Source organism: Sinohyriopsis cumingii, chromosome 8 (genome assembly GCF_028554795.1).
Source record: "Sinohyriopsis cumingii isolate HCF-2022 chromosome 8, ASM2855479v2, whole genome shotgun sequence".
Taxonomy (NCBI): Eukaryota; Metazoa; Mollusca; class Bivalvia; order Unionida; family Unionidae; genus Sinohyriopsis; species Sinohyriopsis cumingii.
Genome location: NC_142968.1, coordinates 343,956 through 362,159, shown reverse-complemented (window position 1 = coordinate 362,159; position 18,204 = coordinate 343,956). Strand labels below are relative to the sequence as shown.

Here is an 18,204-nt window from a genome sequence, read left to right as displayed (position 1 = left end):
GACAACTTGCAATTTGTCATTTTGTCAATCTTTATATGATGAAGTCCATAACGCTTATTATTTTAAATCTATTTAAATCCATGCATTGAATTGCGTGTCATATATGGGTATAAAACTTATAATCCAAGGCCACAACAAATCAGCTATTTTGGTATGCCAAAAATAACTGTGACTATCAATTAACCTCTGCTCTATATTTCTGTTCAGTCCTATTCAGTTTGCTTTCAGTCACTTTTCAAGGATGATTATCAAAACCTGGTACAAAAATAATTTTACATAATATCTAATTTTCAGACCTTTTGATCACCTCTATTATGTTGCAGTAAAATTGTATACTTTCTCCAGCATTTTTGTCTGTTCAGATAAAGGTGTATACATATGTACACACTGAATATCAACCATTCTTTCTTCCTGGGCTCTATGTAATAGTTTGAAGCGGGTTTCCTAGTACATCATCTGCATTATAATTAAGGTGTATACATATGTACACACTGAATATCAACCATTCTTTCTTCCTGGGCTCTATGTAATAGTTTGAAGCGGGTTTCCTAGTACATTAATGTTGGTATAATATCTGCATTTAGCTAAGGTTTTATGCACACTGTATAAATGTTGTTGTACCTTGATCATGAAAATGTGTGAGGGGATGCATCATAATATGTACTGCACCCTCACCACATCTATATTACATCCATCCTTACAATTTACTTTGCATGTTATACATATATTATGATGATAATTTACTCAGAATCAGCAGCCTTGTGATTTAGTAATATTCTCTGATTTATTGTTATAATCATGAACAATTAGTGTGCTTGAAGTTTCAGTGAAGTTTCAGTGACTCTTGTAGGTGAAATAACAAGCTGACACAACAATAAGATTGTGTCATGCTTATAACCATCCTTTGCATTATTCCAAGTCTGTCCCCCATCACTTTCAGATCTAGGGCTGTTTCAATCTAGGACTAGTTCAAGTTCAGTTTCAAACTTCTCTGTTTATTAAACACGTGAATCAAACCTGTAGACGTATCATACCATTATTGGCATTGAAGATTCAAGACTCATTTGTATCCATATAGTCTCAGGCTGACAGATCTCAAAGTGTTTACTTCATAAATTTAAATTTAATATGGAGCTAGCATGTAAAGAATTAAGTGACTAACATTGCAGCAAGTGATAAGTTAAAATGTGCTGTACTGTATGTATGTGTACGTGTTAAATTATATTTCAAGTGGTTCTTTTTCATACTTTTCCTTTCATTTCTTCAAATCAATCCTACTATCCTATCCTATGTCAAAGCGAACCCCTTAATTAACCAGTAACTAGGCAATATTAAGGCAGCTCTTAATTGTTTAGAGAGTATTTTACAGTCCTAACTAGTTGCTCAGTACTTCCATAGCACTTCCGTGATTGCTTAATCGGCTTTTAGCAGTTACATGTAACTGTCAAGGACAAATTTTGCAATTTTTATATTTGCAAGTAACTTGCTGCCTATTTCTTTGCAGTTTTAACTAAACAGTAAAGCAACTGCTAATAAAGTTTATGATTTTAATAGCATTTATTATTGTATTTTCACTCCTATAGATCCATGAATAGGTTGTGTAAAAAGTCAATTTAGGCCTTTAAAGATTGAACAATTCGTTGTAAAAAAAGAGGATCGTTTGCCCTCATAGAATCAGTTCTGTGGATGAGCTAATGCATATTGTCATATGTCTTGCTAAATATAGGCTTGGAAAGGTCTCCACAATTTTAGAAGCCATATTTTGCACATTATAATTGATCCCTTACCAAAGTATATATTTTGACATCTATCCCTAGAGAAAATGGGTCTGTAAAGTCCTCTTTTGCCAAGATTTTGGTACATCACCAAATGTCAGAGATACTTCAATGAAATTTCAGAGCGTTTGCCAATATTTCTTAGATTTTCAGATTTTAATTTCACTGCAATTCCATTTAAAGTATCAACTGACAAGAAACAGAACAATATTGACATAACAATAGACCTTTATTCATCTTGAGAGTAATTTAGTTTCACTTTCTTATGCATTAATTTTAAAACTTGTTTTCAGTTAAACTTATAATTTTCATTTCTAATTGCTTGAATTTTCTTTTATTTTTACACAGGAATTCCCTTCCATGTATTGTTTCATCTTTGTCTTTTTCCATTTTGAATTTACTGGAGAACTCGCCTTGAAACTGAAATATAAGAAAATTCTAAATAAAGTACATTACTGAAACATTTGAATGATGTAATTTGGTGTGCAAATTAGGAATCTTGATGCTTAGCCCTCCTTAATTATGTGTTTCCTATTGCATTGGTTTACAATTAGGGTAGGCAGGTCATTTGTTTTTTGCTTTTTGGGGATGGGGGTGTTGTTTTAAAACATATACATTTAATTTGATTTTTCTTCTTGGGGGAGAAAAGTGTTAGGGTCAGCAGTGAGAAACAGGGATGGTCATCCAACCAGAAGAAAAACATTTATTTTGCCTTAAGTAATTGTAATTGGTGAAGCGGAAGTTTCTGAACACTAAAACTTGACACAGAAGTAAAAATTATGTACTTTACGACAAGAACAATTTTAGGCTCCTTCAATTGTAATCTTGTATAGATAGGAAGGTCACCTGCTCCATTCCACTATATTTTTGTGACTGTTCATTTTCAGTCTGACCAATCAAAACAATTTACATTGACTTCAGCACCCCGCAAAACCTTGCACTGCTTTCATCTCCCCAACCGTATATATATGTAGACATCATAACTTTATTTAAAAATCTTTTTATAAATGCACTTACGACACCCTACTTGCAAGTTTTAAAGTCACTGCTGCCTAAAATGGACCATAACTTGGCCTTGCCTTATGTATTCAGAAGACCCAACATGGCTGTGTTTAACCTCTACAAAATTACTTGGAATGCAGCTAAAAACAGACAATCTTCTCCATGAAATAATGTTCAACTCCATGGTAGAGCTAGTTTTGTGGAAATGAACCAATTGTCATCTAAAAGCATTTATTATAATACCTAGAAAGGAATAATAAAGGTTTCACAAATTGGTAAACTGAATGAGCAGTAGTTATGCCTGAATCAATCAATGCACATGTAAACTTCCTGACCTCCTAATTATTTATCATGCTTCAGAAAATAGTTGGAATTATGTGAAAAGTTTTTAAACAACTAGCATTTAGCCAAGAATGCCAGATTGTCGGTGAGGTTTTTGAAAGAGTAAACACTTTCAACAAACCTTTTGTCAGCATATCCTACAGAATTATGGAACCAATTGCAAACTCTAATCACAATGAACTAAAACATTTCTGTTCAGAACCCGCCCCCGACACAAACAATTTTATGCCTAAAATACCAAATGAAAAGGTTTCAAATTTTGCAAACTATTATAACAAGGAAATCAATAGGACTAGATAATATTGAACCACATATCATGAGGGCTGCTGCAGAATAATATCTTACAGCATATCTTACAAATGCAATCAAAGCATATCCACCTCAAAGTTTCACCAAAAATGGAAATTGGCAAACGTTATCCCCATTCACATGTCTGGCAGCAAAGAAGATATCAATAACTACAGACCCATATCAATCTTTCCAACTCTGTCCAAAGTACTTGAAATACATATTCATGACAATCTTTTGATATACCTATCAAAATATAACTAACTTCATAAAATAACAATCAGAATTCAGAGAAAACCACTTCTTTGAGACAGCATTGTTCTCCATGATAGATAGATGGATTTTGTAACTGTCTTAGATAAAGGAAATATAGTTGGATCCATACAAGTTTATTTTAGAAACGCTTTTGAGCTTATTGATCATCTTTCTTTTATCAACAAACTGAGCATTTATGAATATGACAATTTAGTGATTGTTTGGTTTACATCATATGTGTTGATGATAAAACAGTGTGTCAAAATAACTTATTTTTCATAAGAAAAAAATCAGAGTCTATGTATAGTACCACATATATTATTTCTAGTTCCACTCCTCCTTCTCATTTGATAAATAATCTTCCACTTACAACTGTATTTCATTTATTACTACTCAATAGTCTTAAAATAAGTAACAGAAAAGAGTGAGAAGCAACATCCTTCTTAAAATTCAATAAAAAATTAATTTCGGAAGAATTTGAAGTAAAAAATGTAAAAAGAAGTTGCCGAATTGCAAATTAAATCCCAAAAAATCCTCGAGTTGATGTCCTAACGAATAAAGTTCTGAATGATCTTTAGTGGTATTCTGAAATAAATCCAGTTGTTGAAAGGGTTGATATGCCTATACTGGTTTGTGTCATGATGTACCAACATTCTTTTGTTGAATCTCATTATTACAATCCAAGAATATATCATTATTTGAAATTTCACTATAAATCAAAGTCTCTAAACAATTTGAATAAATAAATTCCAGCCAAAATGAACTATGGGACACAACAATAATACAATTGATTCTGCCTCAAGATCTTACAGCACATACAAATAATTTCCGAAAAACATTATTGTATTGTCCTCTACTTGATTCAGGTCACAGTTAACATATTTTAAAAGAACTATCACCTAATACAAAATTTCATTTCTGAAATTTGCACGTTTTCAGAATAAAATCTTAGTTATAATTAGAAACTCTGTTAATAAAATTATAATAGAGAACATAGTAAACACAATATCCTTGACCCAGGCAAAGATGATCATTTTATTAGTTGACCCATATTCAAAGGGAAAATATTTGGTATATATTATTTGTTTACAGAATTTAAAACAATGATTCAGGTCAAGTAGAAAATGAACCTGCTTTTGGACAAGAGGAATCCAAAACAAAGTTATTCATAGCACATAATAAAATAAAAAAATAATAATAAACCTAACTTGCAAACAATGCAAATTGAAGATACATAACACATCCACCGACTTATATACACTATCAGATTTCAAACAGATAAAATCAGACCTAGAGGTCTCCCTTCCGATAGCGTTACTTAGGATAGATTGTGGTCTATGAAAAATGGCATAAAGTAAACACAGACAAGAGAAAAACATTAGTTATTAATTATTGCTACCAAACAAAAGAGAGAAAAATTGGAAAGTAGCAATTTGAATCTCAGGTTGAATGAAATATACCTATAAATGGTTACCCATGACAAAATCTTTGGGGTGATAATTGACGACAATTTGTAATGGAATGAACTTCTTCGAGTCATATGTCATAGAGTCAATTCATGTATATGGTTATTTAACAAGATAAGACCATATCTATCAACTAAACCATGGTTAATATATTACAAATGCTAGATACAGCCATACCTAGACTACTCTTATGTTATCTGGGAAACATCTCTGACAAGAATATTTACAAATTATTCCCTTTGCAAACTATAGCTTGCAGACTCATCTTAGACAATGCTGAGAACATCCCCTATGCAGTGAATGATACTGCAATGTTACCATTAAGTGAACATATTTTTTGAGAAAGGCTAGACTTATACACAGAGCTTCAAACAATGTGGCCCCATTATATCTCATGGAATCATTTCATGCCAGAAAAAAGGCAACACTCCCAATTTAAGATAAATTTCAGCTAACCACCTTTCCATCCCAAAGAAAAATAAAGGACTCTTTAAAAAACGTTTTCAGTATTCAGAATCACTAATGTGGAACAGAGTCCCAAAGGAAATTAGAGAAAGTACAAATATAAATGCATTTAATCATGATCTCATCAAACGGTTGAAAAGTGGAAGAACCTGTCGATTTGACAAATACATTACAATTTAAATAAATTTGCTAACCTTCCACTTTTGTGTGTCACTATTTTTGCACATTATGTACACAATGTACCTATGCAATACGTTCAAATTTTCTGTTTATTATGTTCATATATGAATATGGATCATTATCAATTTTGTGTGTGTGTGTGTCTGTGTATTAATGTACATGTACTTTAAACATAAATTTACATGTAATGGATGTCCGTAAGATTAGTTCCATGAAACCAACTGTGTCACCCTCTTTAAATGGAGCCATTATTATTATTATCATTATTATTATTATTATTATTATTATTATTGTTGTTGTTGTTGTTGTTGTTGTTATTATTATTATTATTATTATTATTATTATTAAGCAAATAATCATACCTTATTTTTTGAAGTTATTGAATATATTCAGTATCATTGATTAGATCTATAATATTGCATTTGACACATTGCACCATTATTTACTGCAGACATGGTTTCAATGCCATTACAAATTATCTATGTTTTGATCATTAGAGGGCAATATATCTCACACACACAACAATTAGCTGGAGCATAAGATTGAAATCATTTGATTTAAACATTAATATAGTTGTTATTTATTATGTTTGTTCAGTTGTCATATTTTTGGGTCATTATTCATTTCTTTCCCACTGCAACATATTTAAGAATGTCTTCTGAAATGACGATATTTTCTTATCTTATTGTATTGTTTGCACAGTACAGCTGGGTAGAAGGCTGATAGTACTTTTTCCAACAGTGAGAAATGATGGATTTATTTTCTTGATATCTGCAGTAGTTTATCAATGGCGTATCTTTCAAGAAATAAACATGAAAAGTATGTAAAGCTTGTGGGATGCCCTTCTTTATATTAGGAACGAAACTTAGTACACATTTATCCTTGAATTCACAAGCAATATACACTGCCCTGTCATCAACACCCCAAAACAAAAGAAAAACAAAAAGTTAAAAATTAAGCTGCACACAAATAAAGAATCCATAAATGCAATTAAAAACAATGATCTAAAGAAGATTCTTTTTTACCAGTAACGATGAAGTTTTATAATATTTACTTACAGGATTTATATCTATGATGAAGCTGACAGTGTAGTGATGGCTACTTCCTTCATAATTCCTTAAGATAATAAGAACACTTGCATTTCAGAAATTTCACAATAATTGCTTTCATAATTGCTTTATGGTCTTATGTGTGAAAAAGTTTTATCAGTCTCATTTTAAAATTTGTTTCAGCAGAAACAATGTGCATGAATACATGTATAGAAAATGAAAACTTAATTTTGTTATGATAACTCCGCAGCTGCATTTATTAAATTGCTCAATCAAATGTTCTTGGAAGAAAACTTTTATCCAACTTATAAATGATGAATGTGATTGTATTATGTGGGAGGCAATGATATCATTAGAAAGGTAGTAAAATAACTACTCCTATGTGGTAAAGTGCCTTCTGCTCTAGTTTTTATAAGTTAATAAAATATTGATTTAACTCTAATTGTTCACTATTGTCATGTGGACATTTTTATCCAAACATATAATTTTCTCCTCAACCAAAATTTATCCTACTTAGGCAACTTTTTGACACACCAGCACACAAGAGCTTGATATCAATTCACAGGCAAAAGCAGTTCTGATGAAGATCTTACATGCTAGTTGACATAAGTGTTTTACACATAAGACAAAAGAAACATGCCAGATATAACAGAAAGTACTTATGGTGGGTGAGCTGTTTTCTTCCAAGTATTTTCTAGTGCTTAAAGTAGATAGGATCAAAGAGTTCTTGGTCACATCATAAAAGAGGGTCTTATTTTAATTCATAAGTTGGTGCATTCTGAATTGGAGCCTTATTAGACCAGAGAGTTCTTCATGAAATGGCCTATATTCTACTTTTAATTCTCAGCAAGTTTTCTGTTTGGTTTTGTTAACACAATGCATGACTCCATCTGAGAATGCTGAATTTGTCAATCATCTTAGCAACATGTCTTTTGGGGACCAAGAGTGAATTTCAGCTTGTATCTGGTGAGATTGTTCTTCTTTAGCAGTGTGTTCACCGTTTTAGAGCCTTTCAGACATGGTCAGAGATGGCATTCTGTTTGGCATGTGCTAGCACACAACTATTGTCCTGTGTTTCTTTAACCTGTTTATGTCAGATCATGAGCATGACTAGAATCTCTGCCCATCTGCACACTAGACCTTCTGCTTCAATCCCCATGATGACATGGGTGGCAATAATGGAATACAGTAGGCATAAACCACAAATTGTCATACTAAGACTGACTCTAATAAGGGTGATGTCCATGCCATCATCTGCATTAACAGAATGATGGTATGTTTATCTGGAACCTCGATATCCCATTCTTGCCTAAGTTAGTGTCTATGCTCACTGAAATTATGGAGTTGGCAGTTTTCATCTGCTCATGCATGTTGGAAGACTGGTAGCTCTGGATACATGAATGTCTTTGGAATTCCCGTGCATATAGTGGAGACGATTGTGCAATAATCTTCATCGATCTGAGGGAAGAATCTAAATTGATGATGGGTTAACATCCAAGGTCATAAATATTAGGGAAGTGTTATTTCCTGAACTAGCAAGAACAGATTTACGTCTAAAGGTTCTTAGACTTTTCTTTCTCTGGCCACAAGGTTGAAACTTCTTTTTTCTTCAGTGTGGATAATAATTATGCCTGGGAAATGAATATTATGATTGATTTCTCCAGTGGATTTAGTGACTTCTCCATTTATGAGGACATTATCAGTCAGAACTCCAATGTCAGTTTCCACAGGACATGGCCTAGAATACCACTAGCATCTCGTGTGACCAATGGAGCAAATCTGCTCCAAGAGTTTGCATTCTACACTGAGGCTTCTTTCGATGACTCCCCATGTTAAAATTTAAAATAGTACATTAGGATTATCAAGTTTGCAGAGTCTAACCCTAAGAATGTGGCTTTCAGTGAGACTTGCTATGTTAAGAACATAACAGTACATTAGGGATTTGCAGAGCATAAGCCTACGCTACGGTTGTTCTCAATGCCCCATATCATTATAACTAAAGATTAATGCTGTAAAAAAGGACTGCCTAACAACATTAAAGGATAAGGTAAGCTCTGGAGTTATTCCTTTTTGGTCTCTCTATTTTGCTGCCCATCCAAATGGGAGTAAAGGCTTTGGTACAACCTATGGAAACGTCTTATCAATGATACCTTTGTTCCAGCAGTCTCTACAGTAGTGCCTACAGCATCATTATAAATAAATGATGCGGAGCTCCACATGCTAACCAGTCATGTCCACTGCTGTCATGACGACTGTGATAAGAATCCTCACTTCACAGGAGACTGTGCAGGTACTCGCCTAGGGCTGCCTCCTCATTCAACATACAATGGATGCTGTCATGGTTTTGTCAGACCCTCATTAATACGATTTTTGAGCTTCAGGCACATAATGCATTTGGCTATCTTTTCAGTTAATTGTGCATCAAGTTGATTATGTTGCGTTGTGTCTTCTATCCTATGTATGCTTTCATGTATGAGTCGTTGTGCTTGTTTTGTACTAAAACAAAGAAAACACCTGTCCGTCAATTATCCAATGCGTTAGCTTCAAATTCGCAGTTACGTCCTTTGAACATCTTGCTGTGGGGCGAAAAACTCTGTTTGCTTGCAATTAGCATTGATGTCACCAGTCGGCTTAGGCTTGGTGTCCGGAAACCTGACATTGTAACACCTCATAATACTGCCCCATACAGTTTCCAAAGAGACCACCAGTATTCAATCAGAACTAAGATAATCAAATTTTTGGCAGGTTTCTCATGCAGCCAGACATTCTGTTTACTGCATTGCGAAAGAATCACTACACATCTGGACATTGTCGAGAACAGTTCATAGGGAAATTAGAGACACTAGACTGTGCTCCGAGTGCCAAAGTTTTATATTCGTTAAAAAGCGGGGAAGGTAGTTCTTGGAACTTCAGACAAGATTGGAACAAAGGTTTCTGAGAAAGCTTTCTGTGGAGGGGACCAAAAGACACCCAAAGATTAGATAGGAGAAAACGTGGAGAGCTGTTGGGTGAGGAAGGAGGGCCAGAGCCGGAAGTGAGGGTACTGGAAGTGATGCCAAGGAGGGCTAAGAGAACAGAAACTAGGGTACCGGAATTACCAACGAGGATGACCAAGAGAATGGAAATGAGGGTGCTGAATGTATCAGACAAGGAGAGCCAGAACTCCTTTGAATAATTCATAATAGTTCCAAATATAATATTCCAATGAGCACTTCCTATGTCCACTGAATAATTCAAATACAATGTTCTTCCCCTGAAATAATATTTAAATACAACATAAAATACATCTGCAGACTTGATGTTACAACAACAACACAAGAAATAAGAATAAGAAAACTGCCTAGTCCTAGCGACTTATATACAAGCAAAAAGGCTAATACCACTACCACCTTCATGCCAAATTACAAATTTCCAAAATCCTAACTCACTTGATTTCACCTATCAAATGGGAATTAAGTTAAGTCTTCAAAGATACCACCTGACCGACATGTACACTGGAAAAAAGCCCCAAATTGTAAATGTATTTAATAATAATTTTATTATTAGTAACTGTCAACACATATGTAAGCATCTATTTATAGATCTGATGCAGTTTTGCAATTTCTTTAATATCTTAGAAATAAACTAAGCATGCACAAATTTCCCACTAAAGATAATCACTACAATAAATAACAATTAGAAAAAATATAGATATACAATACAAGGCCATGAATAAAGATTACTAAAATTTTATTGATCAACATAACATATGGCTGACATGCCATCTGGTACTATCCACCTTTTCTTCCTCATCAGGTTAAGACTCATCCAGTTCATCTGTATACAATGCATTTGATTCCCAGTGCTACTCCATATGTCATGTTATTTTAAAACACTATTTTATGGCACCTACTTATATTGCTCATAGCACATGTACTCCTTAAAACACTTTTCCATGACCTTCAAAGCCTTGTGACCTTAATCTCACTTGGAGTTCAATCTTTAGCCATAGCCCCACAAACTGATGCACTAGTCTTTAATCTTACCATGCACCCTTGTGTTGTCATTGGTGTTGTAAAAGCTGGACCATTTTGTCATTGTCCTCACAGGATAGCCTCATTTTGGACCTTGAGGTGCAGCGAGTCTGTGTGAAAGTTCACACTGGTTTCCATATACACTCATGTCATTGTTGTAGTAAATATTGTAGAGGGAAATTTTGGAAAGCTCGAGGATGCTTTCGGAGACGAACTGATTCAAGCACATTCGGCAGTTGTACATGTGCAGAGTAACCAGGCCATGGTAAAATATTTTGACTTATGGGAAGGGACATATCTGTTAGCAGGTGGCACAGATTATCAATGCTGTGTAATAGCTTGATGTCTATGTGCGTCCACGGGTTCTCCATCACTTTTCCAATGAATAAGCTGTTGCACAACTTGGACAGATCCTTTTCACTTGTATATTTTCTTGTGCAGTTTTTTATTTATATCGATATAAGTCTGTATCCAAGGATTTCCGTTAAATTGCATCTTGTTGTATTTTTTCTTAACAAATATTGAGATTAGAGTGATAGATGCACCTACTTAGTGCTCCTTGTCTTGAAAGTTTGGCACCAGGGTTTCGATCTCAGTCAGTTTCCCACATAGGTTGCTGAGACATTCGAACTGATAGTCCATAATACATTTTTGTTTAACCATCTTGCAATTAGGTAATGGTTGATAGCAATTGTAAGCCATGTGTTATTCCTGCAGGGACTATAGGTGAATGATGAGAAAATAACCTTATTTGGCATGTAATCTCAATTTCGAACATGGAGGGCTCAATGTTTTGTAGCTTTGGGTAGGAACCACCTGGAACATACTTACAAGTTGTCATTGTCCAAGTAAAGAATGTAACTTCTTGATCTTGGGTTGTTTGACTTGGCATTAGCTACCGACAGTAGACTTTAGTCTACAAAGAGATGCATGTTATAGTCTTTAAGCAGATTGAATGCCCCTCCTCTTTTTCAAGCAGTTCATCCAAATTGTGGTTGGTATAGTGATGCACAAGGTTAAGGATGTACCTGCAGAAACAGTTGATCAACCGGTATCAAGACATCATTGAGAAGTACTCTTGTTCCTAGCAAATTTGCAGCTAGGAAGAAAAGTGTAAAAAGACACTCACAACATTTTTAAAAAAGTTTTCTTTAATAACATTTACGTTTGAGATCATTTTTACATGTAAGTTTCAAATGATTTTAATGGTATCCCACAACGTAGGACCTCAAAATTAATGCAGTGTAACAGAACATACAATGCACAAAAGAATTACTTTAAAAAATAATTTATGGTGTCCCAGAAAATATGGTGTCCCAATATATACGTTAAATATGGTACAAGGTAACACATATTTGAACAGGTATAGTTTGTGATAGGCGTCACAGTTGTCCCATGTTGTTTTGACGTAGCAGTAGTTGGCCTCAGAAGTGTCTTTATTGGCTATCTTGCTATAATAGACCTCTTTGGGTTGCAGGAAGTTCTCTTGAGAATTATTCCAGTGGTTTATGCACTCCTAGGGTTATACTTCCTTTTTGTACATTAGCTTCCACTTGTGCATGACCTCTGGAGTTTATTTTGATGTAATTTAAAAGTTGTGTTTGTACCATCCACAAGCCTTTCAAGTGAGGTTTGCATGAAATATTTATCGGATAAGCTAAAGTTGTTTCCATGTTATTGGGAATAAAACTAATTTTGTTTTATCGTTCTGGCATATTGATTAAATGACAAGTTGAATGTTGTAGCTGTGGAGGATGTGAAAGGCCACTGGTATGGTGGATGTCTTCCGGTTGATACAGTTTCATTGTGTATTGCTCCAAAATAAAGCAGTGGTCTTTGACTGTTGAGACGTTTACTGCAAAACATAAAATTCATTGGTTGTATTAAGGGTATTGGTGTGCTGGATCTTTTCCTCGCCCAATTTAAAGCTTTATGTTATGCAGTTTTATTTTCATTTCTTTGAAGAAGTCAAGAAGGTACTTTTCACATTGGGCCATTGCTATACCACAGGTGGCTAACTCTGGCCATCGCACAAGATACCTATGTAGATAAACCCACAGGGTACTTTTACAGGGCGTCATGTATTGCTCTTGGCAGGCTTTATTATCTTGTTAGTCAGCACTTCAAAGTCTATGAAGGTGATGTAAAGAACATTAATTTGATTACACCAGTGTTTTTAAAGCACAGGGTAGTTTTGCTTTTTGGTGAGATCTTCAGGTGGATGATACAATCACCTATGACTCAAAATGTTGGCTTCTCCTTCTTGTGCAGTTTTGTATTTTTAAAGTCCATGTTGGAGGCATTGGCTTGCTAAATTTAATGTCCATGATGCTGGTGTCGGCTTTGTTAATTGTTGTTGTAGTTGTTGTTGTTGCTGTAGGGTCTAACGCCATTTTTCAGCAAACGATAGGCTATACATGGCGGCCAATATTAATGATGGAAGTAGAACCCGAGCAAGCCCCGGAAAGAACCACTTACCCACGAGAAGCTACTGGCAAGCTTTCTGACATACCCATAGCTGAATCGGTGACTCCAACCGACGCAGACAGAAGTGAGATGGCAGTGATCCGTAATGAAGAGCGCTTTAATTTGTGTTGTGTGCTTAAGGGTAGAGGCATTATTCTGCTATCCTTCACTGTTATATATATATATCCATGGTTGTAGATCGTAAGCTTCATTTGTAAACAACGTATTGTATGACATAATCAACTGGGGCCCCGAGTGGCCGAGTGGTTTAAAGCGCTCTCAGTTTCGGATCACTGCCATCTCACTTCTGTCTGGGTGGGTTCAAGTCTCGGATTCGGCTAATGTGGGTATGTGAGAAACCTTGCCAGTAGCTTCTCGTGGGTCGGTGGTTCTTTCTGGGGTTTTCCCGGGTTCTTCCTCCACCATTAATACTGGCCGCCATGTATAGCCTATCGTGTGCTGAAAAATGGCGTTAAACCCTACAATAACAACAACAACATAGTTAACTTGTGTCCTTGATTGCATATTTTACATTACGATAATGATCATTTGTAAACAATATGTCTACTTTTATTGTTTTTTCCCATGGACATTATATCATCTTTCTGAGTTTGGTCTTGTCTGTGTGTTGTAAATAAGTTGTTTTCTGCTATTCAAGTTCAAGCTCTAGCTGTTGTTACAACATTTAGAAGGTTCTATATGTGAACGTTTGACCCACATACTGGTCATCTTGTTGTGTTCTGTGTTTTTATATAATGTTGTAAGCATCACAATTATTAATTCATATTTTAATGTATGTTCTGTGGAGTGACTTTTAATTGTGTTCAGCTATAATTTGAGAGGATTTATTTATTTAAATATTTCATTGTAATTACAAAGCGCTGATTGATATTTTATACTAAAATATTTTGGATCATATCATTGCGATCCAGTAAGACTGTTGGTACATCATCATATTCGAGATAGAAATTCACTTGAAACATTCCAAATTTTATCAATTTTGATAGAACAGTTAGGATTATTTAGGAGATAATTCACAAGAATGTAAGTTTCTCTTAAATTTTCACTTTGTAACTTAGATAATTAAATTATGTGTTGACTTTTAGAAAACGTGTTGGTTTTGTTTTGTATTATTTAGTGTGAGACCATATTTCTGATTCTTAGGTGGAATTTGGAAAACTAGCTTGAACCACAATAACTAAACAAACATGTGGTTTAGTCTTTCAGTTTTGCTTGTCTGACAGGTATGAGGTGTTTAGCTGAAATTCTCAAACATTATTTTTCATAGCACGTAATTCAGATAATGCGGTCGTTATCATAAAATTTGACTTTTTGTCATGATTTCTTCATGTAACTAATTTCTTTGGTAGTTGAGTAGTGAAACAGTTTGTACAGTCAGTGATCATCAGAAAGCATCTTTGAATCATTTATAATTAACAAAAAGTCAAACAAATGTTTAAAGAACTACCAGTCATAATATATTGCAAAGATATCGCGGATATTTCTAATCATTATTAGGGTCACCTGGTAGCTTACAGCGATGTATAACTGTCCATTTTATATAGAGGCCATGGGAGCAGCAGTTATCTCATTCCAAATATTTATGTTTATTTATATATAACTTTCAGAGTTTGTTTTCTATAGATGGCCCTGTGAACAGCAGTTGTTTCACTCCAAATATGCTCGAGATCTGATGTATAGCTGTCCATGATTTTATTTTCTATAGATGGCCCTGGGAACAGCATTTATCTCACTCCAGATGTTTCTGTGTATCGAGTGGAGGAGGGTCAGAAAGCAGTGGACGTGATATGCAGGGCTACTTGTAATCCAGAATGCTCATATAGATGGTTGAATGGCAATGTTCAGATAAATAGCGGTAGCACTCTATCTCTTGGCATTGTACAAAAAAGTGCAACTGGGAACTACATTTGTGAGGCATTCAACACCATCCAAGGGCAAATGAAAGGATCCAACAAATCAGTGGAAGTCATTGTCACATGTGAGTTTTTACTATATCATAGATTACTTATTGTAGTCAACATGTGATTCTAACATTGAAATGAATATAGGAACACTTTTGGATTGAGAATGTAAACATAATGGTTTATGAAAAATTGTTCCTGTGCAGTTCTTCAATACAACTGCCAGTTAATTATACTGATTTATCAGGAAACAAAACAGTTTAGTGCATATGGTTATGTGGGTAAATTCTGGTTTCACAGTATTGTTGAATCTGAAGGAGAATTCACTGTTATTGAATTTCAACCAACATTTGGTAGGCTGCTTGATATCGATGAAACAGTGGTTGAGTTAAATGTTGAACATTTGCAACATTATCTAGAGGAGTGATAGACCCCGATTGCCATATCACAATCTTCTTAATTGTTTGCAACTCAGTTAAAATTAGGATGCAGCTTGATTTTGGGTGTTGAGATGAGTTATAGCATATGAATGACAGACCTATTGCATTTTAACTAAATTTGTATGCAGTTTGAATTTCTTTACACCTTGGCTGAGTTCTACTAACCACCAACCCGTGGGAACTACTGGCTAGCTTTCTCTAACGCCCACTATGGTTAAGCTGAGTCTCGAAATCATCAGAAGTGAGTTATTTAAGTGAACTTTTTGATAACTTGGCCACCCAGAGCACTTTAGTTGGCTGTCATCATTGAAGTTATAGCACCACATTGCCCTACCCACTGACTTTTCTTTGCACACAATAACACCCTAAATTATTATGTTTAAAACAAATTTGGTATGTAGCTTGATTCTCTTGACATGAGTTAAATTGTCAGCCACCTATTTTAATTTTCAGAAATTGACGCTTTTAATTAGTGTTTGATTTCAAAGTTTATTGGCAGCATGATATTGATAATGCCTTGCCTGATTATGTTTGTCGTACCTAACTGTAGCAAAACAAAATTGCATAAGTTCAGACAGTTACCCCGTGCATGAGTTCTCATTAACATAATGTACGATTTCTTCTGACATTCAATCAGAGGATTATAGAGGAGTAAATAACACTTTATAAAGTATACACTTTTAGCAGTTGTTCCATGCACATAAGAAAAGAAAAATTCAAGATGACGATGAAATCAAGTTCCTTTTCATACAGAATGTCTGCATTTTGTAAAGAAAAGAAGATGCAATCATGGACTTGATAAAAGATCCTTGAGCTGGGGCATTACATAAATGTATGTTAGAGATAGATAGATAGATAGATAGATAGATAGATAGATAGATAGATAGATAGATAGATAGATAGATAGATAGATAGATAGATAGATAGATAGATAGACGGACAGAAAAACTTACTTCATATAGAACATGATACGTAATATCCATAACATTGTTTCCACTCAGCAGTCAGATTGATTCATTATTGTACTCTACAGGACGGTGATTTAAAGACTTGCAATAAACTAGAACTTCATGATGTATGCACACATGATAGTCAAATGTATATCATGTTTCATGAAGATTCACAAACACTTCAGTAGACTAGTGAATCTGGATGGACCATCAGTTATTATCAGTAGCATTCAATCAGAACTAATGTCCATCAGAAAATAAGTTATACAGGGATCTGTTTTAGGCCCGTTGTATTGATAATTTTATTTACAAATGACTTTTAGATGATACTGTTTTACATATATAAGAATTTAATATTTAAACTCTGAAGAACTAATTTTGTTAAGATTTATGACGAGCTGAAACTGGTGCTCGACATTTATTAATCATGAGAAAAAATGTTGCTTGGAGTTAGGCAAAGGTTAGGCAAAGATTATTAGCAAATAAAGGCCAGATTTAGAAATGTGTATTGAAGAATTATTTTACAGTGGATTCATTCATCCTTATCTGGACAGAACAATTTGGGGAAATACATAAATACTAATATTGAAGGGATGAGCAAACCTCAGGAGAGGTTAACAGAATTTATTATATATGTATCATTTGTTAAACCTTCCTGAATTCTATTCTTCTGGAATAGCTGAAATAGGAATACGGTAATATTCAAAGTACTCGATTAATGCAAATGAATATATATTATCTATGCTATCGGCATGGTATGATTCAGTTTATTCAGAAGAACAATAGAAAGGAAATACATCGAGATAGATCACAAATGATTATTGCAAATAACCTTTTCCAGAAACAATGATTTTTAAAATAGCAATGCTTGCCAGCTTACTCCGGTATTGTTTGCTTTTGGGATTAACTCCTCCCATAGTTGAGAAACAACGAACTTAAATGTCTTCAAAATGAAATCATAGCACCGTTATCGTAACAAACAGTTTTCATATTAAATACTGATTCAACTTATACTCCAAAAAATCGCAAAAATAATCGCGATCTGGTATGAGACAACCCTGTCATCGAACTTAGTAAATCCTAATTTGACTTACCCAGCCTATCGCTGATGAGTTTTTCTGATCGCGAAGATCGCAGCGATAGTGTCGGTGCCAAGTTGGATACAGCACCCTCGTTGCTGCTATTAATTAAAACATTATGTTACATCATAATATGGTACATCCAGAATCCTACACAGCTAGGCTAGCTCGAGAACGATAAGAAGCAATAAAAAAATTTGTTCCTATCAGAGACAAGTTCAGAAAAAACCTACAAGAAGCATAAGTTGAATTTGCTACTGGTACAGAATAGTTATTTAAGCCCGTCACAAAAGTTACTGAAAAAAGTTATGTGGGGATATATCAAGGATGAGAAAAAGGAGGAGGGTCTTCTTCAAGTATCAAAACAAACAAGAAAAATTTTACAAGATCATTCAACTGGTATAGCTGCAGCACAACCACAAAATGTTGTCGTTTACCCTGTCGCGGATACAAAAGAACAAAAAAGGGATATTGCTCTTATGGAAAAATTTACTGATGTGGTATACAAGCAA

The 18,204-nt window shown here is 34.5% G+C and overlaps 1 protein-coding gene across 2 annotated transcripts in view; it reads left to right on the top strand.

Moving 5' to 3' along the window:
• Positions 1-18,204, top strand: part of LOC149792838 (uncharacterized) — a 96,795-nt gene that overhangs the window by 45,030 nt on the left and 33,561 nt on the right. Inside the window, exon 5 of one of the 2 annotated variants that reach the window (XM_089966610.1) lies at positions 15,028-15,300. The exons of the other annotated variant lie outside the window; for it this stretch is intronic. Coding sequence (XP_089822736.1) covers positions 15,028-15,300 — 273 coding nt within the window. The remainder of the gene's footprint in view (positions 1-15,027; positions 15,301-18,204) is intronic. 2 annotated transcript variants of the gene reach the window in all.